This window comes from Bos indicus, chromosome 13, assembly GCF_029378745.1.
Source record: "Bos indicus isolate NIAB-ARS_2022 breed Sahiwal x Tharparkar chromosome 13, NIAB-ARS_B.indTharparkar_mat_pri_1.0, whole genome shotgun sequence".
In the NCBI taxonomy this organism is placed as follows: domain Eukaryota; kingdom Metazoa; phylum Chordata; class Mammalia; order Artiodactyla; family Bovidae; genus Bos; species Bos indicus.
The window spans coordinates 39,642,875-39,668,898 of NC_091772.1; the positions used below are offsets into that span (position 1 = coordinate 39,642,875).

The window sequence follows — 26,024 nt, forward strand, 5'->3', positions numbered from 1 at the left end:
GGATTGAGAAAGGTCATCACTTAGGGTTGGTTTGTCACATTTTTCATTTACATACAAAGCATTGTTTAAATGCTTACGTGAACAGCCCCTGCCCTGAACACTTGAGCTTCCTGCTTATTGCAGATGAAATTCTTCCAAGATACTTGTTTCCACACTGCTGGTCTCAGGTCTTTCCTCTGTGTAGTTTCACAATACTGTATTCCTGCCTTTCAAAGTACAAAAAGATGATAAAAGGAGAACAGAACCAAATTTCTTTAAAAAAAAAAAAAAAAAGGCCAAACGATTAGTTCACAGGCTAACCACTTATTTTCATGTTTAGTTTTCACTTGTAATACCAGTGCATAAAAGAAGTAGCTAAAGAAAATGAAAAGAATCACAAATGACTGTTAAAACCCTTTACTTTTGAAAGGACTTATTTTGGTGGAGGTGAGAGAGAAGTGATAGTCTCCCCAAAGAGTAACTTTTTCTTCATGCATTTTACACAGGCATGGTATGTGCCTGCAAACAGCGGAAGGAGTTTACACAAGAACTTGGCTGGTTTTTTTTCCTTTCACACATGTGCAACACAAACATGATTATGATTAATCACTTACAGTAGCATCTGGCCCGTTTTCATCTCACCCATGGGGCTGTGCAACTTAGCCAGTTCAGAACACAGTGCTCCTCTGAAGCCCCTGCTCAGACCTCGGGACTCAGAGCCTGTGACTCCAGCAGCCAATGCCAGTCTGGTGACCGAAGGAGTGAGGTGGAGAACAGGTTGCTTTTACCTGCTGGTCCTATTTCTTTCTGCTCTCAAACGCTCCTATTTTCAAGGTAGAATTTTAACACCGTAACAACTAGCTTTTACTCCCTTGGGTGACTAACATACTTGACAATGTAATAATACATTTGCCCAAGTAAATTTGCTAATTGTCCCTACAGGTGAAGAAACAAGACAGCTATGCTTCCAGTCAAATAACCTTGGCAGTGAACAACAAAAAAACAGGCTTGAGAATATGGGCTAGATTAAAGGAAACAATTTCTCAGATTGGTTAACTAAGGCAAATGCTTTTTTGCTTGAGAATATACGCAATGTATCAGCCAGCAAATACACCATCATCTTTGCGTTGCTAAGTGTCATATAAGTTCCCGCAGGTGTTTTTCACATTCTAAATCGAGGCCAGGTTGAATGAGTCAAGTTTATGGGTAGACAGTCTGCTGCAGCATGCTGGGCAGTGTTTATTGGTGCTCTTGGTAGAAATGGTTTCCTTTTCACTGTATTTTGGGGAACACAGCGAGGCCTTGCTGCTGAGGATTCATAACATATAGGAACGTGTCAAGAGCCCTAAGAAGCCTAAGTATAAAGAGACTTGTCTGCAAGGCTTAACCTAGGGTTTCCCACACTCACTGGAGCATGGGACATTGTTCTTCACAGCTCCTGAATTACTGTTGTTTAAGCAAGCCACTGCAGAACTCGGCCAGTTTGGGCAACTGATTATGGTATAACTGAAATTTTACTAAAATGTTCTTGGTTTTTAAAAAATACACCTTGTGCAGAAATGTAGCAACTGTAAATTATTTCCCAACTGGTGTTTTCATAAACATTCAGTATAAATGGCCATTAAGAAGGTACAGTTATTCATGTTAAAATTAATCCAAGCATGCCCAATTCCACAAGGCATGGACATCTGAGCACTCCCTCTGCCAGGCATACTCCTTTTCTAATTTAATCTTCAAAATGACCCGGCAAAAGTCCATAAACTGAAAGGTTATGTATCACTAAGTGACAGAGCTGGGGATGGAACTCAAGTCAGTGACTCGAGACGTGAGTAAGTTATAGGTTTCAGATGAATGCATAAAATATCTTTATGAAGACAACCATGAGAAAAAAGTTACTATGGAATGTAACTGAGAACTTTTTATAAAAGACTTTCAGAATTCTGCAGTTCCATCTAAAACAGATGAATTAGATTTCCTAATGAATGATGGAGGCACAAAATGTTTTAGACTCAGATAAAGAAAACCCAGCAGCTAAAGAAAAATTCCTTTACTTACAAATCCCACCCCCAACTAACCCAAGAGCATTTTAAAAATAATTCAAAAGTAGTTGTCAAAAGATCCCCATCAATTCATTACTGGTGGAATACCCAAAAACTTAACAGGAGTTTCAAGAATTCCAAACTATACATTTATAAAAATAATATAACATCTGTCAATACGAACAGGAGGGCCCAGCTTCCCGCTCGGCAGTGTCTGTGTCTGGGTCCTGCTCTCCAGCCTCCTTCTCCTGCTGCTGCTTCTTCCACAGTTTGGCCATGGCCAGGAGCTTGAGGTTGGGTTGGTTGGCTGCATCTTCGGGAAAGATGTAATCATAGTATTCTTCCCACCCTGCATCTGACTACAGGGACAAAGAAAAACAGAAGATAAGCTAACCTGTGGCTGAAATGCATTTTCCAGTTACAGCAGAGAATCGTCACTGTGGAGCCCAGGGTTCGTATTCAACTTACTGTTACTGTGCAAAACAACATCAAGGCCTACTTTCAAAGTTCTACTTTCAAGGGCAGGCCCTGGAGACCGGGAGTGAGTGCGTACTGCTGGATGGGGGGTGTTGCAGCTGCTGCTCACTGAAAGCAACAGCGTGGTGGGAAAAGTGCTCCACAGTCAACCAGAAGATACGCAGTGTCCTCCACCCCACCTTGCAGTCCTGTGTGTGAGATTTTGAACTTCTAAAGATTTACTTGACTTTCACCTCACAGTGAAGCCACAGACCTGGGACTCCTGGCTCCCTGCCTGCCCCTCCCACGTCCAGTCGGCCACTGGCTGCACTCCCCATGGGTGCACTGTCCCAGATTCCAGCACCGCCTCTCTGATACAACAGCCTCCCAAGAGACCCTCTGCAACCAAGCCCCTGCAATCCACCCACAGGAGACGCCAACTGCATCAGAGCTCTGGGGGCTTTCCTACAGCCGACAGAGCCTCCCCTGCATTAGTTCCCACCTAGAGGCGGAGCTACCCTGCCCTCCACCTCCTGTCTAATGCTCCAGAAACAACACACTTCAGACAGTTCCCAGAACCAGCAGTGCCAGGAAGACCCTCTGCAAGCCCTCCTTGGGGCTCCACCCTGGGTGGACCGCACACCCTGCCGTGTTCCCACAGCAGCCAGACTGTGACCGACTCCTTCCCCAGCTGCTGACCCCGTCCTCAGGCTGTACACGTGCCATGCATTGCACACACATTTCAAAGTCTGGGGCGCTTCTGCTCGGCTGGCATGGAGGACCAGCACAAGCTCAGTCCTTACCCCGTCGTCAGCCTGGACCTTTCTCCTTTTCTTGACCTTCTCGGGCATGAGCTTGTCCACTCTCTCCTTATCTGACGCTGTTCCAAATTCATCCTCAAAGTTTCGCCACGACTCCAGCAGCATGAGCCTCTCTTCCTTTTCCTCACAGTTTCGCATGGTTTTGTTAGCCTCTTCATAAATTTGTCTGCACTTGGCCAAACTTCCTTCTTTCCCTGAAGACAACTCAAACTGTGCAAAACTGATCCATACCTTAGAAAGAAATTATTACCAAACCAAATTAACCATGTCACCCAGGAAACAATAATGTAATAAGCTAATTTCTTATTGACAACATCTGAACATACCTACTGTATTCATCTCGAGTATTCTAAAGAATGTAACCTATTGACTAGCTGCTTCTATACAGTAATGGTGAAGAAGTCTGCTTTTATATCTAATTAGGTGTCTGAAGTAATCTTAATATACTGAAAAAAGTTTTAATTTTTATTCAACCTACAATATCCAAGTTGCTCACATGCAGTATAAATATTGGCCTGGTATAAGCTTAACATTCCAAAGTCTTGAGACTCACAAGCTCTCTGTAAAAGGAAGCCACTTAAAATATATTAAAAAAAAGAAAAAAAAAAATATATATATAAATACACTATTTCTTCCAGACTGCTGATTCGAGCAAACACACAAATCACAGAATACCTTGACGTGCTGTGTCCGCTGAAGCAATCTTCGGTAAAGATTTCGTGTTCTCTCAGTTTCTTCCTGCTCAATTTCAAAATCAATATATGATTTCCAAAGCACCTGAGAAAGACAAATTCATAGGTCAGTCTTGACATTTAAAAAGCAACATGCTCTTGTTTGAAGCACAGCCTAACTAGCATCTCAACCTAGAACATCCAGGAACCTAGAACTTTCTAAGGAACACACAGGGGATATTACGACTAATGCTAGTATTTACAAGCTGGCCAAGATTTGGCTAAGAGTCTACATTATGAGAAAAAAGACCTTGGATCTATTTCCAGATTCTCTTTTGAAATTTCCCAAATGTTGGACTTAACAAGAAGAGCAGAGAAACTTAACAAACCACCCAGCACTATCATAAGCCTGCCACATATGAGGAAATTGTGCGGAGAAAACAGGCCTCGGTCAGTCAGTGTACACTGTTTTTGCCATCACTGTAAGTTCCCTGATGCGTCTGAATTCAACTCAACAAGCATCCAGGGACCAGCTGCCCACTCGCCTGGTACAGCCTGTCAGGGCACAAGGACAAGAAAGATGTAGCCTGGTCACCTGAGACTGCAGTCTGTGGAAAAGCTGAGGCCAACTCATGGGACCAGTGACCGAGAAAGCCCTGCCCAGTGCAGTCAGTGGGGCCTGGTAAACCACTGAGTGCAGTCACCCCAGAGCAAGATTCACAGAACACCTGCGCAAGCCTGGAGGTTCCTGAGGTTCACGTTGTCCAGGCTGCAGTTTGGCACCACCTGGAGGCTCGAGCTTACCCCATAGCTGGCCAGGCCAGGGCACTTGTGCCTCCAGGAACATCCTGATTTGGTGAGGGCCTAATCCAGGCAAATCTGTGCCAGAAGAACCCCTCCCCTGTACTTCACGTGGCCTAGACTGCACTGCCCTGGCCGCCCCCTTTAGCCTTCTGTTACAGAAAGGCAGGAAGAGCCCACCTGTAAAATTCCAATTCATCCTGGTGTCACTGGGGCAGGGCTGAGCTACCCGCTAGAGAGGGCTTCTCCCCCTGCCTTTCTGTCTCTAAAACAGAAGCCCTGATCTTAGTGAAAGACTACAGGTGATATTGTCCCTATGCTCCAAAAGGCACACAGACTTAGATGGTTATCTAAGGTAAAGCTGGGCCAGTGTCTGAAATAAAGCCAGTCAATGCAAGCGCCTCACCTCTGGCATGTCCAAGCGTGGCTGACTAATGGCTAACTCGTAGATCGCCCGGGCTCGCTCAATATCGCCAAGGATTGTCTCTAATTCTGCAAATTTAATCCAAGAGGTACAGTTTTCTGGCCCAAATTCCAGGAACTTTTCATAAAGCTTCCGGCATCTGTCAAATTCTCGAAGCTGTAGCTCCAGTTCTATGTAACCTTTAAATAATTTGTTCTTTGGACATTTGCCTATGGACGTTCCCTGGAAAAGAAGACACCGAGGTGATGCCTGAGTGGGTCTGACTTGTGCAGACATCCTTGACCTGGCTGAGAAGCCGTTACTCCACTGAGCAAGAGCCTTGGTGCATTGATCCGGTGAACCACCCACTCCCTCTGCAGTACCACACTGCTCTACTGCTCCTGACAGAGGCCCAAAGAAACCCTCCAGCTCACTCAGCCATCAACTGGGCCTGTTCAGTAAGAGGCAGGGTTGCTGAAGTGTTTGGAAAACTATTTTTAATCTCACCTAGATTCTCAGGATCTCTTATGGAATCCAGATGTCAAAGGAGAACACTTCCCATGATAAAGGGGTTATCAATGAACGAACCCTGCTGCCCACAGCCAGGGGCTTATCAGAAGGACAGCTGCATCTGATCCTATTGAGAAACTTTAGAATACCTGTCAAGACGGAGGTGCATTTAATATACCAAAAATCTTGCAGAGGATCAGACTACTAACAATTTAAGATCAAATCTCCCTAGCCGCAGGAAAGATCTGGTTAACAGGTAGCTGTAACTGTCCATTGTTGACAACAGAATAATTTAAGCATTATCGCCCAATCTTCCCTCTAAGGCCCAGCTTTTGAAAACATGTCTCAGGTTATAAAGGCACAGTATTTCTCCTGCCTTCTTAGTGGGGGACTGGACAACCTGTAAACACTAAGATGTAAATTTCCTTCTCAAAGGACTTAATGATGCATCATGATCCTTTATTTACTCACCAAAGCTCTTCTGGCAAATGGTAAATTTTTCTGTCTTATTTCAAACTGTGCATATAGTAACCACATTTTGGCAAATGTGAACTAGAAAACAAAAGCACAAAAATTCACTTAAACTTAAATTAACACAAGGCCACAAGTGAATTTCCCTAAAGCTTCACAGCTAGGGCAGATGTATTTTCTCGTTTATAAGCTAAGCTAACAATATCTGACAGAAATCACCAAGAGTAATCTGGACACTTCACTGTGACGCAGGGCTCTCCAGCCCCCACTGAGGGGCAGCTTTGTGGGTGTGCGGTTAGCAGGCAGAACACGCCCCTCTGTTCCAGACAGTAATTTGGTCAACATCGCTCGCTATCTCTGGTGTCAGGAAATAAAGCCAACTGCCCACAGTGGGCAGAGACCACGTGTCAACTGCTCCCAGAACACCCGTGTTCCTGTGCCTATGGACATCCACGCAGGTGCCAGCAGCTGGCTGTCCCTGTGCAAGCTGAGTGCACTCCGCTCAGTCTGTTCCCATTATGATCCTCTCGGAATTTCTCCATTATCTCTATCAGTCATTGGTCACTTAAAGGCTGTCCATTCAACTAGACTGGAAGCTGTTTTCAGAGGCAAAGAGCATACCTAGTTCTTATTTATGTTTTCCTAGGGTGCCTAGCACAGGGAAAGAGCTCATCAACAAATAGGATTCCTCGGGATTATTTCACAAGTAACAGACACAGGATTTTCATGTGTTTAGAACAGAATGCTTACAGCAAACATACCTTTTTATGAGGAATGAGTTCCAAAGAGGCTTGGTAAACCTGTCTTGTCCTCTCGGGATCCTACATTAGGATAAAAAATTTGCACAAAATATTCATGTCCAATACTAATTTTACCATTACTAACAAAAATGTATACCCCTAACACTGAATATCAGTAATCCAAGTCTATGCCCCAACCAGTAACGCTGAAGAAGCTGAAGTTGAACAGTTCTATGAAGACCTACAAGACCTTTTAGAACTAACACCCAAAAAAGATGTCCTTCTCATTATAGGGGACTGGAATGCAAAAGTAGGAAGTCAAGAAACACCTAGAGTAACAGGCAAATTTGGCCTTGGAATATGGAATGAAGCAGGGCAAAGACTAGTAGAGTTTTGCCAAGAAAATGCACTGGTCATAACAAACACCTTCTTCCAACAACACAAGAGAAGACTCTATACATGGACATCACCAGATGGTCAACACCGAAATCAGACTGATTATATTCTTTGCAGCCAAAGATGGAGAAGCTCTATACAGTCAGCAAAAACAAGACCAGGAGCTGACTGAGGCTCAGACCATGAACTCCTTATTGCCAAATTTAGACTTAAATTGAAGAAAGTAGGGAAAACCACTAGACCATTCAGGTATGACCTAAATCAAATCCCTTATGATTATACAGTGGAAGTGAGAAATAGATTTAAGGGCCTAGATCTGATAGACAGAGTGCCTGATGAACTATGGAATGAGGTTCGTGACATTGTACAGGAGACAGGGATCAAGACCATTCCCATAGAAAAGAAATGCAAAAAAGCAAAATGGCTGTCTGGGGACGCCTTAAAACAGCTGTGAAAAGAAGAGAAGCAAAAAGCAAAGGAGAAAAGGAAAGATAGAAGTATCTGAATGCAGAGTTCCAAAGAATAGCAAGAAGAGATAAGAAAGCCTTCTTCAGCGATCAATGCAAAGAAACAGAGGAAAACAACAGAATGGGAAAGACTAGGGATCTCTTCAAGAAAATCAGAGATACCAAGGGAACATTTCATGCAAAGAGGAGCTCAATAAAGGACAGAAATGGTATGGACCTAACAGAAGCAGAAGATATTAAGAATAGATGGCAGGAATACACAGAAGAACTGTAAAAAAAGATCTTCACGACCCAGATAATCACAATGATGTGATCACTGACCTAGAGCCAGACATCCTGGAATGTGAAGTCAAGTGGACCTTAGGAAGCATCACTACGAACAAAGCTAGTGGAGGGGATGGAATTCCAGTTAAACTATTCCAAATCCTGAAAGATGATGCTGTGAAAGTGCTGCACTCAATATGCCAGCAAATTTGGAAAACTCAGCAGTGGCCACAGGACTGGAAAAGGTCAGTTTTCATTCCAATCCCAAAGAAAGGCAATGCCAAAGAATGCTCAAACTACCGCACAATTGCACTCATCTCACACGCTAGTAAAGTAATGCTCAAAATTCTCCAAGCCAGGCTTCAGCAATATGTGAACCGTGAACTTCCTGATGTTTAAGCTGGTTTTAGAAAAGGCAGAGGAACCAGAGATCAAATTGCCAACATCCGGTGGATCACAGAAAAAGCAAGAGAGTTCCAGAAAAACATCTATTTCTGCTTTATTGACTATGCCAAAGCCTTTGACTGTGTGGATCACAAGAAACTGTGGAAAATTCTGAAAGAGATGGGAATACCAGACTACCTGATCTGCCTCTTGAGAAATGTGTATGCAGGTCAGGAAGCAACAGTTAGAACTGGACATGGAACAACAGACTGGTTCCAAATAGGAAAAGGAGTTCGTCAAGGCTGTATATTGTCACCCTGTTTATTTAACTTATATGCAGAGTACATCATGAGAAATGCTGGACTGGAAGAAACACAAACTGGAATCAAGATTGCTGGGAGAAATATCAATAACCTCAGATATGCAGATGACACCACCCTTATGGCAGAAAGTGAAGAGGAACTAAAAACCTCTTGATGAAAGTGAAAGTGGAGAGTGAAAAAGTTAGCTTAAAGCTCAACATTCAGAAAACGAAGATCATGGCATCTGGTTCCACCACTTCATGGCAAATAGATGGGGAAACAATGGAAACAGTGTCAGACTTTATTTTTCTGGGCTCCAAAATCACTGCAGATGGTGACTGCAGCCATGAAATTAAAAGATGCTTACTCTTTAGAAGGAAAGTTATGACCAACCTAGATAGCATATTGAAAAGCAGAAACATTACTTTGCCAACAAAGGTCCGTCTAGTCAAGGCTATGGTTTTTCCTGTGGTCACGTATGGATGTGAGAGTTGGACTGTGAAGAAGGCTGAGTACCGAAGAATTGATGCTTTTGAACTGTGGTGTTGGAGAAGACTCTTGAGAGTCCCTTGGACTGCAAGGAGATCCAACCAGTCCATTCTGAAGGAGATCAGCCCTGGGATTTCTTTGGAAGGAATGATGCTAAAGCTGAAACTCCAGTACTTTGGCCACCTCATGTGAAGAGTTGATTCACTGGAAAAGACTCTGATGCTGGGACGGATTGGGGGCAGGAGGAGAAGGGGACAACAGAGGATGAGATGGCTGGATGGTATCGCTGACTCGATGGACGTAAGTCTCAGTAAACTCCGCGAGTTGGTGATGGACATTGAGGCCTGGTGTGCTGCGATTCATGGGGTTGCAAAGAGTCGGACACGACTGAGCAACTGATCTGATCTGATCTGAACACTGAATATGTTTCCACAAGCTGTTATTCTATTTATCATCAAAAGCGAACTAACTTTGGGCATCAAGCTTTGGTCAAAGACCTGCCCACAGCACTGAGCCACCAAGTGAGAGCTTCTCAGTGGGGTGTGTGACAGCAGGAACAAAGATGTTCTGCAGTCTTCAACCAACAGGATTCGTCTTTTCCTATTAACTTACAACCAATTTCTGAAAATTCTACTTAAGAGCAAGAATGTGCAATCCAGCTGTGATCCCTAGTTATGAGAAAACCCTGGCAACTATAAATAATGAAGCTATTCTTTCAAGCGCCTCAAGGTGCAAAAAAAAAAATCAAAACTAAAAACCACCTCGCCTGTGCCCACAGCAGGTATAGAGAGTTTAAAACGTGGCAGAAAGAATGTAAATGGCTGCAAGGAGGCCTGTAAGAATGTACAGAGAAATTCCTGTGTGGTCAAGGCTCCGCGGTTATCAGTTCCCACCCACGCCAGCCGGCTGCCCAGGGGAGCAGCCCCCCGCGGCCAGGACCCACTCTGCACCTTGGCCTCCAGCTCCTCATAGAGGGCGTAGTTGATCCACAAGTAGATGTAGCGCTTCCAGTGCCTCTTCTCCTGCACGGGCGGCACGTTGGCGATGGCGCGCTCGTACACTTCCCGCACCGTCTCGGCCTCCGCATCGCTCTCCACCAAGCGCAGGTAATCGAACCACGCGTCGTAGTTGTGCGGGTTAGCCTGGAAACACCAGGCTGGATTAAACAGAAACCAAACCCAGAGCTGCACCTGCTGGATTAGGCAAGCTGACGGAAGGCACCAGACTGACTTTCTATACTCCAGCAGCCTTTTTTCTAGACTTTACACTATTTTATTGAAAAATACCATTCTTGAGATTTTATAAATAGAAAGGGAAAAGGAGAGAGAAGACAGACTGTTACCAGGTTCCCCAGCAAAGCTCCTTTCACCTACAACAGCCTTTTTTTGGGGGGAGCATCCCAGTTTTTAAGTTGGGTTTCCAAGGTGGCGCTAATGGTAAAGAACCTCCTGCCAATGTAGGACATAAGTGGTAAAGAACCTCCCTGCCAATTCGGGACATGGGTTCAAACCCTGGGTTGGGAAGATCCCCTGGAGGAGGGCATGGAAATCCACTCCAGTACTCTTGCCTGGAGAATCCCATGGACAGAGAAGCCTGGCAGGCTATGGGGTCACGGAGTTAGACACAACTGAAGCGACTTAACACACAATTTTTAAGTTTTTTAAAAGAAGGTATAAATGGAAAAATGACTTAGAGGCAAATGCATAAAAATTAATTAACAACTGGTTTTCTGTTTGTTTTAAATGAAGCAGCAATTGGTAATTTGCTGGTCAAATTACACACAGCTCTGTGCTGGGTGATGCCCTGCACACCTCTCCTCCACAGAAGTGAAGGGAGCCAGGGGCCCACCCTTCCTGGCCCCTGGAAGCCACTGCACTTGGCAACCTAAGGACCCCTGTCTGAGAGTCTGGCTCATGCTGGTGGGTGACACAGAGATGAAGGACAGCGGGAACTGGCTTGTGGAAGCGCTTTCCGTTGGTGGGTTGATCATTCCCAGCTGGAATGAAATGTGACTGTCCCACCTTCTTCTTCAGGACTCTCTGCAACTGGCCTGATTCCTGCCCACTTTCCAAGCCTCCTCCCCCAGCTTCCTACTGCTTCTGCAAAGCTCCCAGTATCTACAGCCATGAAAACAGATGTCTGTTCTCCTAGGTGTCTGTTTATGTATGTGACTCTATGTCTAAATTTAATATTATAATGGGATTGTACCACTCTCACAACTGCAGAACCTGCCTTCTCATTTAATAATAATATATCTTGAACATATTTCGCTGACCTCATCTACCACCACTTGGTCCTTTGTTTGGAGATACCTTAATTAATTTGACCAGGCAGAAATATTTTAAAATACATAGCAGAGCAATAAAGGCAAACACTACTACCTTTGAATTCAAGTCAAAACAGTATGTTACAGAGAGAGATGAGGGTGGAACTGTAACTACAATAGTCTTGCTCAGGCAGCTAAACTAAAGGGTAATGTATAAATATGGTTCTTTTAGGTCAATCTCTGACTCTTCCATCTTCTTTAAATAATGAGCTCAAATGGGTTCCAAATTTCCTTTGCTCAAGTTCTTTGTGTCCAGTTAGCAGCCAACACTGTGACTTCCAACACTCGCGCGGCAGAACAAGTCCAAGTGCTGTCTGCCTGCCTGTTCCCTGTCCTGTTTGCCGGTTTACTGCAGACACAGGGTGGGGAGAGGCCTGGCTGGCAGGCCCGTTGGTGCCGCCCTGTGACTCTCACCTTCACCTCCTCCTCGTACTGGAACCTCCGCTTGCTCACGATGATGTCTTCGATGCCCCGCCTGTCACCAAACTTCTTCTCAAAGATGGTATAATTTTTAAAGAGTTCCTGGGCCTCCTGCTTCGAAATTCTATCCAGGGCATACTTGTAGATCACTCGCACCCTCTCAAACTGAAAGCAGACAGGATGGTTACTCTTCCAGAACACAGCACTCTTGTTCTAGCCACAGCACGGGGAGCAACTCTGACATAAAACATGACCTGTAGGTTAGACTGTGAGGCCTCAAAGTGTCCAAAGTACGGTTTTCCCTCTCCCTTTTGTTGAGGTACTTTTGTCAGGATGGACAGACACTCTGAGCCCCACATTTAAGTCTACCTAACCTGCCAGCTGGACATCGTCCTTGCATCTCGGACTCACCTGAGTCCCGCCCAGCTGGGTCGTTGTCAGACTCCTCATTCCGGTCTTGATCACGCACCTGCTCAGCCAGGGCCCTCCCCCTGCCCCCCACCCCGACTCCTCTCTCCCCTGCACCCCCACACTCCCTGCTTCCACAGTCCGCCCCTTCTACCTCCTCAACTCAGCCCTCCACTCCCCCCCAGGTCCCTGCCGACCCACCTCCATCTCTCTGTGGACCATGTGAAAAGCCCCCATCCCACTTCTGCCGCTCTCTCCCCATACGCTGCGCTTGAAGCAGCCACAGGCCCACCACATGTCACACAGACGACATCTGACCACTTCCTGCTTAAGACCCTCCACACCTCCCACCAGCCTGAGGACAGAACCTGAACTCACCCCTGGGACCTCTGCAAGACCCCACACTCAGACCCCAGCACATGGCCCTCCCCATCCCGGATTATCTGAACTACGAGAAGGGATTGTTTTCCACATATACTACGGGAGAACACAACTGACTTATTTGTGGGGCCATCATTGTTTTCATTTCAAATTCTGTTCTCAGTACTGAAGGCTCTAGGCCTTTTGTTTCCCAGGCTCATTACTTGAGAAGCCTTTTAATCAGAGTATCAAATGACTCTTAGTTTGTAGATAATATTCTCATTCTAGATTTAAAGATCTGTTTTCAAGTAGAGCACACAAAATCAAGACCGCTGTAATACAATCTATAACCACTCCCAACCTGCAGGTTAGTGACGTGCACTTTTTCCTTGAGAAATCATGTTTTCGTATTTTGAAATTATTTTCTCCAAGGATAAGTAAGAAACTGTAAATGAACTCAACGTGCACAAAAAGTCATCCTTTCTAAGCTCTTTTGCAACATAATTGATTTCCTTTAAGTTTACCTACTTCTTTCTGATTTTCCTCAAATTTGGCAAAGGCAACATAAAGGTGCTCGTCCATATGTTCGTCCCCGAAGAATTCAACAGCCCTCTCATACACTTTCCGTGCGTGGGCAAAGTAACCATGCTTTTCTTCAAAGCGGGCATACTTAATCCAGTTCTTCACATCAGGGTGCACGAGAACAAGTGAGTGGAATGAAGGAAAAACCAGGTAGCACAATGTGGCTTAGAGAACAAAAACCCAAGCCCAAACCCAGAACCTCAACAACACCCACTATGGCTATGGGGGTGACTGGAGACACACTAGCCTGTGACTCCCCAGGGGGCAGTGTCTTGTTTCTCTGGCCTCCTCCAGTGCGTCTTCATATTTTAGGAGTAGTACAAAGAGGAGTTTGGAGTCATGAAAAGCTGAACCCCGTGACTAGCCATGTGATCTGGGCAAGTTCTTACCTTACCTAAGCCTCAGTTTATCATCTATAAATGATAAGAAAATAGTAACAACCAACCTCATTTAATGATTGTCAACTATAAATTAGAAAAAATGTGTAGAAAAGTCTTTGCAATTTCAGGTCAAAAGAATGTGCTCAACAAATGGCACCTGTTGTGGTATCTACTTAGTAATAATATCTGAATTACTGATTAAGGAAAAAACTCCTGAGAGTACTCTGGATGGCAGAGGAGGATGTGGCGCTCACCTCTCCCTACAAGTACACCAAGAGTACAGCTAGACAGGGAACAGTTCTCACGGAGCACCTGCTGAACACCAGCAGAGGACCTCAGACACCTGAAAGAACAAGAAGATGCCCACGTATCCAGGCAGGATGAAAGAAAGAAAAGCAATAGCCAACAGTGAGCGGGATAGGACCTGCACCCCTGGTGGGGGACTAGAGGAGAGGAGAGATTCCCGCACCTGGGGAAACCCCCTTACAGCTGGAGAGATCAGCTGGTTAACACAATCAAAGATGACATAAACAGGTGGAAACACATACCATGTTCGTCGGCTGGAAGAATCAATAGTGTCAAAAATTACGATATTGCCCAAGGCAACCTACCGATTTAATGCAATCCCTATTAATGGCATTTTCCACAGAACTGAGAGAAAAAAATTTTTAATTTGTATGGAAACACAGAAGACCCCAAGTAGCCAGGGCAATCTTGAGAATCAAAAACAGAGCTGGAGGAATTAGGCTCTCTGACTTCAGACTATACTACAAAGCTACAGTCATCAAAACAGTATGGTACTGGTACAAAAACAGAAATACAGATCAATGGAACAGGACAGAAAGCCCAGGTACAAACCCACACACTGACCTATGACAAAGCAAGAATAGGCAATGGAGAAGAGAGTCTCTTCAATAAGCGGTGCTGGGAAAACTGGACAGCTACATGTGAAGGAATGAAATTAGAATACTACCTAATACCATACACAAAAATAAACTCAAAATAGATTACTAAAGACCTAAATGTAAGGCCAGATACTCTTAGAAGAAAACAGAACACTCTCTGACATAAATCACAGCAGTATCTTTTTGAATCCCCCTCTTAGAGTAACAAAAATAAAAACAAAAAACAAACAAACAGGACTTAATTAAACATAACAGCTTTTGCACATCAAAGGAAACCATTAAGAAAATGCAAAGGCAACCCATAGAATGGGAGAAAATACTTGCAAATAAAGCAACCAACAAAGGATTAATTTCCAAAATACACCAACAGTTCATGCAGCTCTCTATAAAAAAAAAAAAAAAAAATCAAAAAATGGACAGAAGATCTAAATAGACATTTCTCCAAAGACAGACAGATGGGGAAAAATCATAGGAAAAGATGCTCAGCATAACTAATTATTAGAGAAATGCACATCAAAACTATAAATACCACCTCACACTGGTCAGAATGGCCATCATCAAAACTGTGAATAATAAATGTTGGAGCAGACACAGAGAAAAGAGAACCCTCCTACTCTGTTGATGGGGATATAATTTGGTACATTTGGTATATTTGAATATAATTATGGAGAACATTATGGAAGTTCTTTAAAAAACTAGAAACAGAATTACCATATGATCCAGCAATCCAACTCCTAGGCATATATCTGGAGAAAACCCTAATTCAAAAAGACATATGCACCCCAGTGTTCACTATTTTAATTTGCAGCACTATTTACAATAGCCAAGACATGGAAGCAACCTAAATGTCCATCAACAGAAGAATGGATAAAGATGATGTGGTGCATACATACAATGGAATATTACTCAGCCATAAGAATGAACAAAATAATGTCATTTGCATCAACATGAATAAACCTAGAGTATCAAAAAAAAACAAACCACCCAATCAAAAAATGGACAAAAGATCTAAGTAGACTTTTCTCCAAAGAAGAAATGAAGTCAGTCATACTAACTGAAGTAAGTCAGAGGAAGACAAATACCATTTATCACTTACAGGTGAAATTTAACAACAACAACAAAAATGGCACAAATGAACTGTGTGGCAGAGAGAAACAGACTCACAGATCCCAAAATCAAATTTATGGTTGCGGAAGGGGAAACGTGGGGGAGTGATGGACTGGGACACAGGAATTAACATACATGCACTACTGGGCTTCCCTGGTGGCCCAGGCAGTAAAGCAGCCAGCTGCACTGCAGGACACCTGGGTCCGATCCCTGGCTCAGGAAGATCCCCTGGAGGAGGGAATGGCAGTCCACTCCAGTGCTCTCGCCTGGAGAATGTCATAGACAGAGGAGCCTGGTGGACTGCAGTCCATGGGGCCGCAAAGAGTCGGACACAACTGAGTGACTAACACACACACTGCTAAATATAAGATAGATAACAGGGACCTACTGTACAGCACAGGAAACACTTCCGTGGTCAATTATATTGGAAAAGATTCTGAAAAAGAATGCATATATGTATATACATACATATATATATAAAACTGACTTAGTTTGCTATATAACACAACATTGTAAATCAACTGTACTCCAATCAAGATTTAAGGGAAAAAAAGAAGTTCCTGGTGGTCCAGTGGTTAGGACTCAGTGCTTTCACTACCATGGCCCAGATTTAATCCCTGGTTGGGAGAACAAATATCCTACCAGGTGTGTGGCATGGCCAGAAAATCAAAAAAAAAAAGGAAGAAAGAAAAAACATGTCATGAAAAGAAAACTACTAATCAGAGCCAACAGAGACATTTTTGATTACAATTTTATTTTTTCATAGGATGTGTTTTTCATCTACTTTCCTTGAAGAAATCAATTAAATTTCAAAGTAGTAACACATTCCAATGGGCAATGATTAAAGAGTACGCAGTCCATGGGGCCGCAAAGAGTCGGACATGACTGGCGAATGAACTGAACACGTTCCGTTAGGGCAATGATTAAAGAGCACCAGCTCTGAAGCTGACTGGCTCAAATCCCAGCCTCACCAGCACCTGAAAGGTGCTATCCTGCCTCAGATTCCTCATCTGCAGAAGGAAGCAGCTCCTGAATCGAGGGCTGTCACAGGGATTAAACAACAGTATCTGTAAGGCGCTTAGAATAATGCATGGCACAGAGCAGGTGCGATACATGCTTTGGTTAAACTAGTGATACCAAAATGAGTAGTCACAGTTAAGATGCTAAAATTACATAATACAGTTGAGTCTTGTATCTCACGGTACTTATGCTCTATGAAGTCACTCTGCTTGGAGAATACCAAATCGCTACTCCCAGAGGAAATATGTACGCATGATACACGCACACATATATACTATATCTATACATATGAATACACACACGTATCTCACATAGACTGTGATTTTCAATCCTAAAAATAACTATCATTGGCAAATTCTTTTATTTTAGAAAAGAGAAAACAAGTCTCAGAAGTGTTAAGTGACATGCCTAAAGCTGCCCACTAACCGGTGCCAGAGAAGGATTTCTGTCCTGTTCAGCTGGCCCAGAGCCGGGTGTCTCCCTCCCCTGCACTGCCCCTCCCGCTCCCTGCCCCGGTCAACCCTGCAGGAGAGCAGAGACAGGAAGGCAGACGGCCGTTTTGTTTGTCCTCCACTGGGACCAAGTGCCTCGGGTGATGCACATTTTTCATCACTCTGGGGCTTATCTGCAAACGACTGCCAAAGTGCCACAAATACTGATTGTGGATTTATGAATAAACGCTAGCAAGTAGGAGATAAACCAGCACAAGAACAGTGAAACACGAATCAAGCACTGCTGAGGGTGCTTTCCCGTCACCATCTCCTTCCTCCTCACAATCTGCCCACAGCAGGGACTTTTACCTCCCTTCTAAAGATGAGGGAGCTTCCCTGGTGGCTCAGTGGTAAGGAATCTGCCTGCCAACATAGCAGACACCGGTTTGATCCCTGGTCCAGAAAGATCCCAACATGCCATGGAGCAACTAAGGCCATGGGGCACGACTGCTGAGCTTGTGCTCTAGAGCCCAGGAGCCGCACCTATTGAGGCCTGTGTGCCGAGAGCCAGTGCTCTGCAATGAAAGAAGCCTGCACATCTCAACTAGAGTAGCCCCCACCCGCTACAATGAGAGAAAAGCCTGCAGAGCCAAAAAATAAGTAAATAATTGAAAAAATAAAGATGAGGACACCTAGGCTCCAAGGAGTGATCTGACGCATTGAGATCACATGGCTAGTAAACAGTAAACCTCTGGACCAACTCCAGTACCGGTGCCCATGACCAACATACACCCCAGAGCAAACAGGGCCTTACGGTATTAACTTCCACAAGGAACCAGTGTTAATGCCAAAGTATAAACAAACCCAAGTCTCCTTGGAAAAGACACAATTATCCAGACCACAAACTTTTGTTCTGAATACTATGTCCCTAGAAAATATAAACGCAACTTATGAAGCAGAAGTTGACTTCTGGGCCAACATCAGTGACTACATGGCCCAGCCAGACCACAGCCCCCCGGCAGTGCAGCAGGCAGACCCATCTGAAGGATATAGCGCTCATAGATGGTGCGGGCCCGGTCCACCTCCTTGTATCTCAGCTCGAAGTTGATGTACGAATGCCAGGCCTGCTCCTCTGGCCGCCACTCCATCCAGCGCTCGAACACCTGCCGGGCACCAGCGATGTTCCCGAGCATCTCCTCCATGTACGTGTACTTGTACCTTCAATAGAACCATCTGAACTTATCAGTCACGGTCAAAATGACTTCAGAAAAAAACGGTCTTTGGCAATCTCTGGCTCTAACTTTGTTAACACATGAGAGTCAGGGCTTTATCTTCCCAAAAGGTGAAGTCAAACATGTTTTCCTATTAAAATAGAAATCTGAAAAGGATCAGACATTCTGAAAAGGATCAGACATTGGAAAAAAAGGATTTTTCTCCTCAAATGTTGCTTAGTTCAACAAAAAGATTCTTTTGTATAAAAGACTGTAACCAAAACTTCAGTTTTGATTACACAGCTATTATATATTGGGATTATGACTTAATAGACCAGAGGACATTAAACAGTAATGAGTGTACGTTTAAAGAAAAAGTAGGATGCAAGACTTAATACATATGATTACAACTATAAATAAAATAATTACACAGGGATTCCCTTATGGTCCAGTGGTTAAGAACACCTTCCAATGTAGGAGACACGGGTTTGATCCCTGCTTGGGCAACTAAGCCCATGAGCCACAACTACTGAGCCTGTGCGCTCTGGAGCCCAGGAACCACAACTAGAGAATAGCCCACACATCATAACAAAGACCCCACATACTGCAACTAAGAGTCGACGCAGCCAAATAAACAAACGAATATAAAATAAACACATGTACACACAAAAATGTGGAAATTTAGTCTACAAAAAGCCATTTCATCAGATCAGGAACTTACCAGAACTGGTTGACTCGAGGCAAAGTCGTTATGGCTCGGTCCCAGATATTCCGGGCGTGGTTGACCTGGCGATTCTTCATTTCCATCTCGGCATATTTCAGCCATAGCGTAATATTTCGGTAGTCCACATCCAAGGCACGTTCGTATATGGATCGAGCCCTTGAGAAGCCAGATTTGGAAGGTATCAGTTACAGCACATGCAACACACCCGGCAACCACCTCCACGGCTCGCTATTCTGTCAGGTGTTTACTGTGAGCAAGGTTCCGGGCATAAAAAGGTGACAAGATACCATGTCCTCAGGAGCCTTACAAGTTGTAGAGAAAGACTGACATGCGTGTAACTGCAATGCAATATGATGTTACAGTGAAGGTCTGCACAAGGAAGCAGAGGGGAAAGAAAGAAAAATGTCAAGTGGAAAAGTTAGTTAAGCGGTAGGTGAGAACTTGGGAAAAGTTCCCAAGACTGAGGTGAGTGGCAGGGGGCTGGGGGAGGGGTGGGGGTCCCTGCCACTCCTCAGGGATGAGGAGATGCGGTAGGTTCTGGGCCTGGCCAGAGCAGGGGGAATACTGGGAGAACACAGGAAGGTGGGACAACAGGAAGGGTCAGGTCATGATTTCATTTTGTTGGCCACTGGTTTTGAGCGGAACAATAATTCTTAAAAAAAAAAAAAAAAAAAAAATTTCCCAATATGGAGAAAATGGATAGAACTGCATTTCTCTGGCTGCAGAGTGTGTGCTGGTGACGAGAATCACCTGGAGAGCCTCCTCCACTGTTCCTCCCTTGGACCAGCCCACCACAGCATTCCTGAGGCCCCTCAAAGGAAGCCTAGGGTCCCAAGGGAACAAACTCTGAAAATTTTTATTTTATTATTATCAGAGGCACACAGTTTTACACGTGCTTTAACTTCTATGTTTTTGTATCTGGTAACTTAAGAATTTCTATTTACAGAGTTACATGCTCAGTGACTTTACCTCTGAATCTCCTTTAGACTCTCTTCCCATTGTGCATATTTTATCCAGTTACTAATCACAGTCCTGTTTTTTCTTATGTTATCTTCGAAAGTCTGGCAAAAGGCAAAAAGGGTCAAATTAAAGGGAAAGTAACTAAAGATGACATTTGTCTATTAACCCTTGTACTAAGAAATTTATTCATTTTGCTCTTATTTAAGATAAATTACATCCTGGAATCCTTGAGAGATAAGAAACCCACTGAAGAAGGTTAAAGTCACAAGTGTTTCTTTAAAATCTTACAGGCAAACAAAGAGAAAACTTTAGATAAAAACTATTAGTAGAATTGCTGACATTTTCTCTTATTGCCCGTTAACAACTGGTACTTTAATATACTCTACACGTGTTACTAATGAGAAAGCGTTTCTGACTGTTTAAGTCCTCTCAGTAACGTCTCAGACATTACTGAGGATAACTAAATATGTAGATACAACAGGATGAGCAACAGGATTTAAAAAAAATAATAATCCCACATCCTGGGGTGGGGCAGGTCGGATCAGATCCCCAGGTCTTACCTCTCAGCACAGAAGGCGCTACAGACAGAAGACCATGGCGCAAACTCACTACTCCCACCCCTCCTCAGCTGTCAGTTGTTCTGCCTGGTAAACTCCCACCTGAGTTTGATTCAGCACTAAAAATTCTGTCCGTGGTGGATTTAACGTAAGACAGACAACTCGTGGTGTATTTTATGAAGTTTAGCGATAATGCAACCGCTTGGTGAGCAGAAGTCACATTACGCAGGTGGCCAGAAACACTAAACTCTTCTTAGTTTATAGTCTCTCTAATCAGTGAGCAACTTTTCAAACTCTGACCTATAAATTCTTAATGATATTGACAGACTAAACCAGACCACACAGACCAACCTTCCTCTTCCGTAGTTTGTAATCATTTAACTCTTCTTCATCTGTGATCTTCTGTTGAGGGGGAGGTGGAAGAAGCTCAAGTTCTCTCTCCTTAGCTTCTCTTAGCAGTTGCTCCGCAGTGATCTGAACTTCAGCTGGGGCTTTGTTTTTCACCTTTTAACACAGGAGACATTTCCATTTTTAGCAGATGCTTTTCACACAAAGTATAAGAAACAAATGAACTTTTTTTAGAATGTGAACTTTATAAACACTATTACAAGATGCCCCCTTTGCATGACCTGCTCGCATTTCTCTATGAAACTAAAAAAAAAACCCCACAAACTTTTTAATTTCATGCAAGGTATTTATCACAAAGCCATTGATAAAAGTCTCAAGAGGAAAGGTAGCAAAAACAACATTTCTCTTTTAGAATAGTATAATAAATTTTGAGGATGCCTAGGTAAAACTGAAACCATAATCACAGAAAACTAGTCAATCTAATCACACTAGGACCACAGCCTTGTCTAACTCAATGAAACTAAGCCATGCCTGTGGGGCCACCCAAGACAGGCGGGTCACGGTGGAGAGGTCTGACAGAATGTGGTCCACTGGAGAAGGGAATGGCAAACCACTTCAGTATTCTTGCCTTGAGAACCCCAAGAACAGTATGAAAAGGCAAAATGATAGGATACTGAAAGAGGAACTCCCCAGGTCAGTAGGTGCCCAATATGTTACTGGAGATCAGTAGAGAAATAACTCCAGAAAGAATGAAGGGATGAAGTCAAAGCAAAAACAATACCCAGTTGTGGATGTGACTGGTGATAGAAGCAAGGTCTGATGCTGTAAAGAGCAATATTGCATAGGAACCTGGAATGTCAGGTCCACGAATCAAGGCAAATTCGAAGTGGTCAAACAGGAGATGGCAAGAGTGAATGTCAACATTCTAGGAATCAGTGAACTAAAATGGACTGGAATGGGTGAATTTAACTCAGATGACAATTATATCTACTACTGTGGGCAGGAATCCCTTAGAAGAAATGGAGTAGCCATCATGGTCAACAAAAGAGTCTGAAATGCAGTACTTGGATGCAATCTCAAAAACGACAGAATGATCTCTGTTCATTTCCAAGGCAAACCATTCAATAGTAATCCAAGTCTATGCCCCGACCAGTAACGCGGGAGAACCTGAAGTTGTACGGTTCTATGAAGACCTACAAGACCTTTTAGAACTAATACCCAAAAAAGATGTCCTTTTCATTATAGGGGACTGGAATGCAAAAGTAGGAAGTCAAGAAACACCTGGAGTAACAGGCAAATTTGGCCTGGGAATACAGAATGGAGCAGGGCAAAGACTAATAGAGTTTTGCCAAGAGAATGCACAGGTCGTAGCAAACACTCTTTTCCAACAACACAAGAGAAGACTCTACACATGGACATCACTAGATGGTCAACATCAGAATCAGACTGATTATATTCTTTGCAGCCAAAGATGGAGAAGCTCTATAAAGTCAACAAAAACAAGACCAGGAGCTAACTGTGGCTCAGATCATGAACTCCTTATTGTCAAATTCAGACTTAAATTGAAGAAAGTAGGGAAAACCACTAGACTGTTCAGGTATGACCTAAATCAAATCCCTTATGATTATACAGTGGAAGTAGAAATAGATTTAAGGGCCTAGATCTGATAGATAAGAGTGCCTGATGAACTATGGACAGAGGTTCGTGACATTGTACAGGAGACAGGGATCAAGACCATCCCCATGGAAAAGAAATGCAAAAAAGCAAAATGGCTGTCTGAGGAGGCCTTACAAATAGCTGTGAAAAGAAGAGAAGCGAAAAGCAAAGGAGAAAAGGAAAGATATAAACATCTGAATGCAGAGTTCCAAAGAATAGCAAGAAGAGATAAGAAAGCCTTCCTCAGCGACCAATGCAAAGAAATAGAGGAAAACAACAGAATGGGAAAGACTAGAGATCTCTTCAAGAAAATGAGAGATACCAAAGGAACATTTCATGCAAAGATGGGCTCGATAAAGGACAGAAATGGTATGGACCTAACAGAAGCAGAAGATATTAAGAAGAGATGGCAGGAATACACAGAAGAACTGTACAAAAAAGATCTTCACGACCAAGATAATCACGATGGTGTGATCACTCACCTAGAGCCAGACATCCTGGAATGTGAAGTCAAGTGGGCCTTAGGAAGACCACTACGAACAAAGCTAGTGAAGGGGATGGAATTCCAGTTGAACTATTCCAAATCCTGAAAGATGATGCTGTGAAAGTGCTGCACTCAATATGCCAGCAAATTTGGAAAACTCAGCAGTGGCCACAGGACTGGAAAAGGTCAGTTTCATTCCAATCCCAAAGAAAGGCAATGCCAAAGAATGCTCAAACTACTGCACAATTGCACTCATCTCACACGCTAGTAAAGTAATGCTCAAAATTCTCCAAGCCAGGCTTCAGCAATATGTGAACCGTGAACTTCCTGATGTTCAAGCTGGTTTTAGAAAAGGCAGAGGAACCAGAGATCAAATTGCCAACATCTACTGCATCATCGAAAAAGCAAGAGAGTTCCAGAAAAACATCTATTTCTGCTTTATTGACTATGCCAAAGCCTTTGACTGTGTGGATCACAAGAAACTGGAAAATTCTGAAAGAGATGGGAATACCAGACCACCTGATCTGCCTCTTGAGAAACCTATATGCAGGTCAGGAAGCAACAGTTAGAACTGGACATGGAACAACAGACGGGTTCCAAATAGGAAAAGGAGTACGTCGAGGCTGTATATTGTCACCCTGCTTATTTAACTTCTATGCAGAGTACATCATGAGAAACGCTGGGCTGGAAGAAACACAGGCTGGAATCAAGATTGCCGGGAGAAATATCAATAACCTCAGATATGCAGATGACACCACCCTTATGGCAGAAAGTGAAGAGGAACTAAAAACCTCTTGATGAAAAGTGAAAGTGGAGAGTGAAAAAGTTGGCTTAAAGCTCAACATTCAGAATATGAAGATTATGGCATCTGGTCCCATCACTTCATGGGAAATAGATGGGGAAACAGTGGAAACAATGTCAGAATTTATTTTTGGGGGCTCCAAAATCACTGCAGATGGTGACTGCAGCCATGAAATTAAAAGACGCTTACTCCTTGGAAGGAAAGTTATGACCAACCTAGATAGCATATTGAAAAGCAGAGACATTACTTTGCCAACAAAGGTCCGTCTAGTCAAGGCTATGGTTTTTCCTGTGGTCATGTATGGATGTGAGAGTTGGACTGTGAAGAAAGCCGAGCACCAAAGAATTGATGCTTTTGAACTGTGGTGTTGGATAAAACTCTTGAGAGTCCCTTGGACTGCAAGGAGATCCAACCAGTCCATTCTGAAGATCAGCCCTGGGATTTCTTTGGAAGGAATGAACCAGTAAATTGGCCACCTCATGGGACGAGTTGACTCATTGGAAAAGACTCCGATGCTGGAAGGGATTGGGGGCAGGAGGAGAAGGGAACGACAGAGGATGAGATGGCTGGATGGCATCACTGACTCGATGGATGTGAGTCTGAGTGAGCTCCGGGAGTTGGTGATGGACAGGGAGGCCTGGCGTGCTGCGATTCATGGGGTCGCAAAGAGTCGGCCACAACTGAGTGACTGAACTGAACTGAGGTAAAACTCTATAACTAGAGGTCTTATCTAGATGTGCGCCATGCCTTAACTGGCATTTCAACCTCTATTTACAGAATCCTTCAATTTCTGCCTTGGCCCCAGGTGGATAACCGTCTTTGATCTTTCATGGCATTTCAAGTCAAAGACATATTCAGTAAGTTCCTATCATTAGACTGTAAGCTTCTTGAGGTCTTAGAGCTGTGCTGTCCAACACAGCGGCCTTGAATCACATTTGGTGAGTCCAAATCGGGCTGCAAGTGTAAAACACACAAGGGGTTTTGAAGACTTAGTATGGGGGGGAAAAAAAAGAATAAATTATCCAATCAAACTTTTTGTATTCATGACATAATGGAATGACACTATCTTGGATACACTGGTTAAATAAAATGTATAATTAAAATTCATGTCACCTGCTTTGACTTTTTGTTTTTACTGTAGCTATGAGAAAACTTAAAATTATCTATGTGGCTCACATTAAATTTTTATGGGGCCTGTGGAGCCCAATAAAAGTTTATGGAACTGAACTATAAGAAATACTAAGTATTTAATGCCATGTGTGCAGTGAGGATGCTGAGGGTGCCTATCTAATGAACATTAAGTGCCAGAAACTGTGTTGAGTGCTTTCTATGCACTCTCTCCCGGACTTATCCAAACGGGTACCTAAAAGACAGGCTCTAGAAAGTCATCTGAGCTGGAGAAAGACGGGAGGGAAGAGTATGTGCAAACGTTTAGGACAAATGCTGTCACATATTAAGCATTCGCTAAGTATTAACCGCCGACGAAAAAAGTCAGATCAGCCAAAACACAGCCCTTGTCATCTCTTTTCACTCCTTCCACTCTCACCCGGGGTTGACTCCTATTACCGCCTTCAGCACAGTTTAACCATCACTTCCTCGGCAAAGTTTGCGCTGGAGACCCCTCACACGAGCCCAGGAAGCCACGGCATATTCCTCTGGGACTCAGGAGTCTTTGCAAGGCTGCAATTCTACCCTTACGGAGGGCAGCTCTTAGCCCGCTCTACCCGGAGACCAAGCGCCTAACGAGTGTTTGGTTCAGCGGGTCTGTGCTGAAGGACGTCTCTCCTCCCCCAGATAAACACCTTCTAACACGACGACCACACGGACGCGGGAGAGCCCCCCACGCCCGGCTGGCCCTTCCCGCCCGCGGCCCCCACTCAGGGAGGGACGACCAGCTCCCCGGGACCACACGCCTCCCGCCCCGGGCACCACCGAGGCCGGGCCAACCCCGTCCCCGGCCTCCTCCCACAAGGCCCCGAGCCGCTCACCTTGGCCACTTTGGGGATCCTCTGCTTCCCGGCCGCGGTGGAGGCCGCCATGGCTGCAGCGGCGACAGCGGGCGAGCCCGGGACCACAGAACACCTTCCCCAAGGGCTCGCCCACACCGCGCAACTTTCTGACAACAAGCGGGATCCCGGAACCGGAAGCGG

At 44.1% G+C, this 26,024-nt stretch overlaps 1 protein-coding gene across 2 annotated transcripts; it reads right to left on the reverse strand.

Moving 5' to 3' along the window:
- Positions 1 to 380: 380 nt before the first annotated feature.
- On the reverse strand, positions 381 to 26,021 carry CRNKL1 (crooked neck pre-mRNA splicing factor 1). Of its 2 annotated transcripts, XM_070802133.1 has the most exons (14): positions 25,863 to 26,021; positions 20,936 to 21,088; positions 20,037 to 20,128; positions 19,065 to 19,223; positions 18,184 to 18,350; positions 13,236 to 13,414; positions 11,934 to 12,104; positions 10,144 to 10,335; positions 6,913 to 6,972; positions 6,152 to 6,232; positions 5,174 to 5,413; positions 3,971 to 4,072; positions 3,278 to 3,526; positions 381 to 2,377 (listed from the first exon to the last, which is right to left on the reverse strand). In XM_070802133.1, exons 1-14 carry the CDS (start codon positions 25,911 to 25,913, stop codon positions 2,192 to 2,194), a joined length of 2,082 nt encoding a protein of 693 aa, XP_070658234.1. In that variant the 5' UTR covers positions 25,914 to 26,021; the 3' UTR covers positions 381 to 2,191. The 2 variants fall into 2 exon arrangements, with proteins under 2 accessions (XP_070658234.1, XP_070658235.1); XM_070802134.1 differs by lacking the exon at positions 5,174 to 5,413.
- Between the last annotated feature and the right edge of the window lie 3 nt (positions 26,022 to 26,024).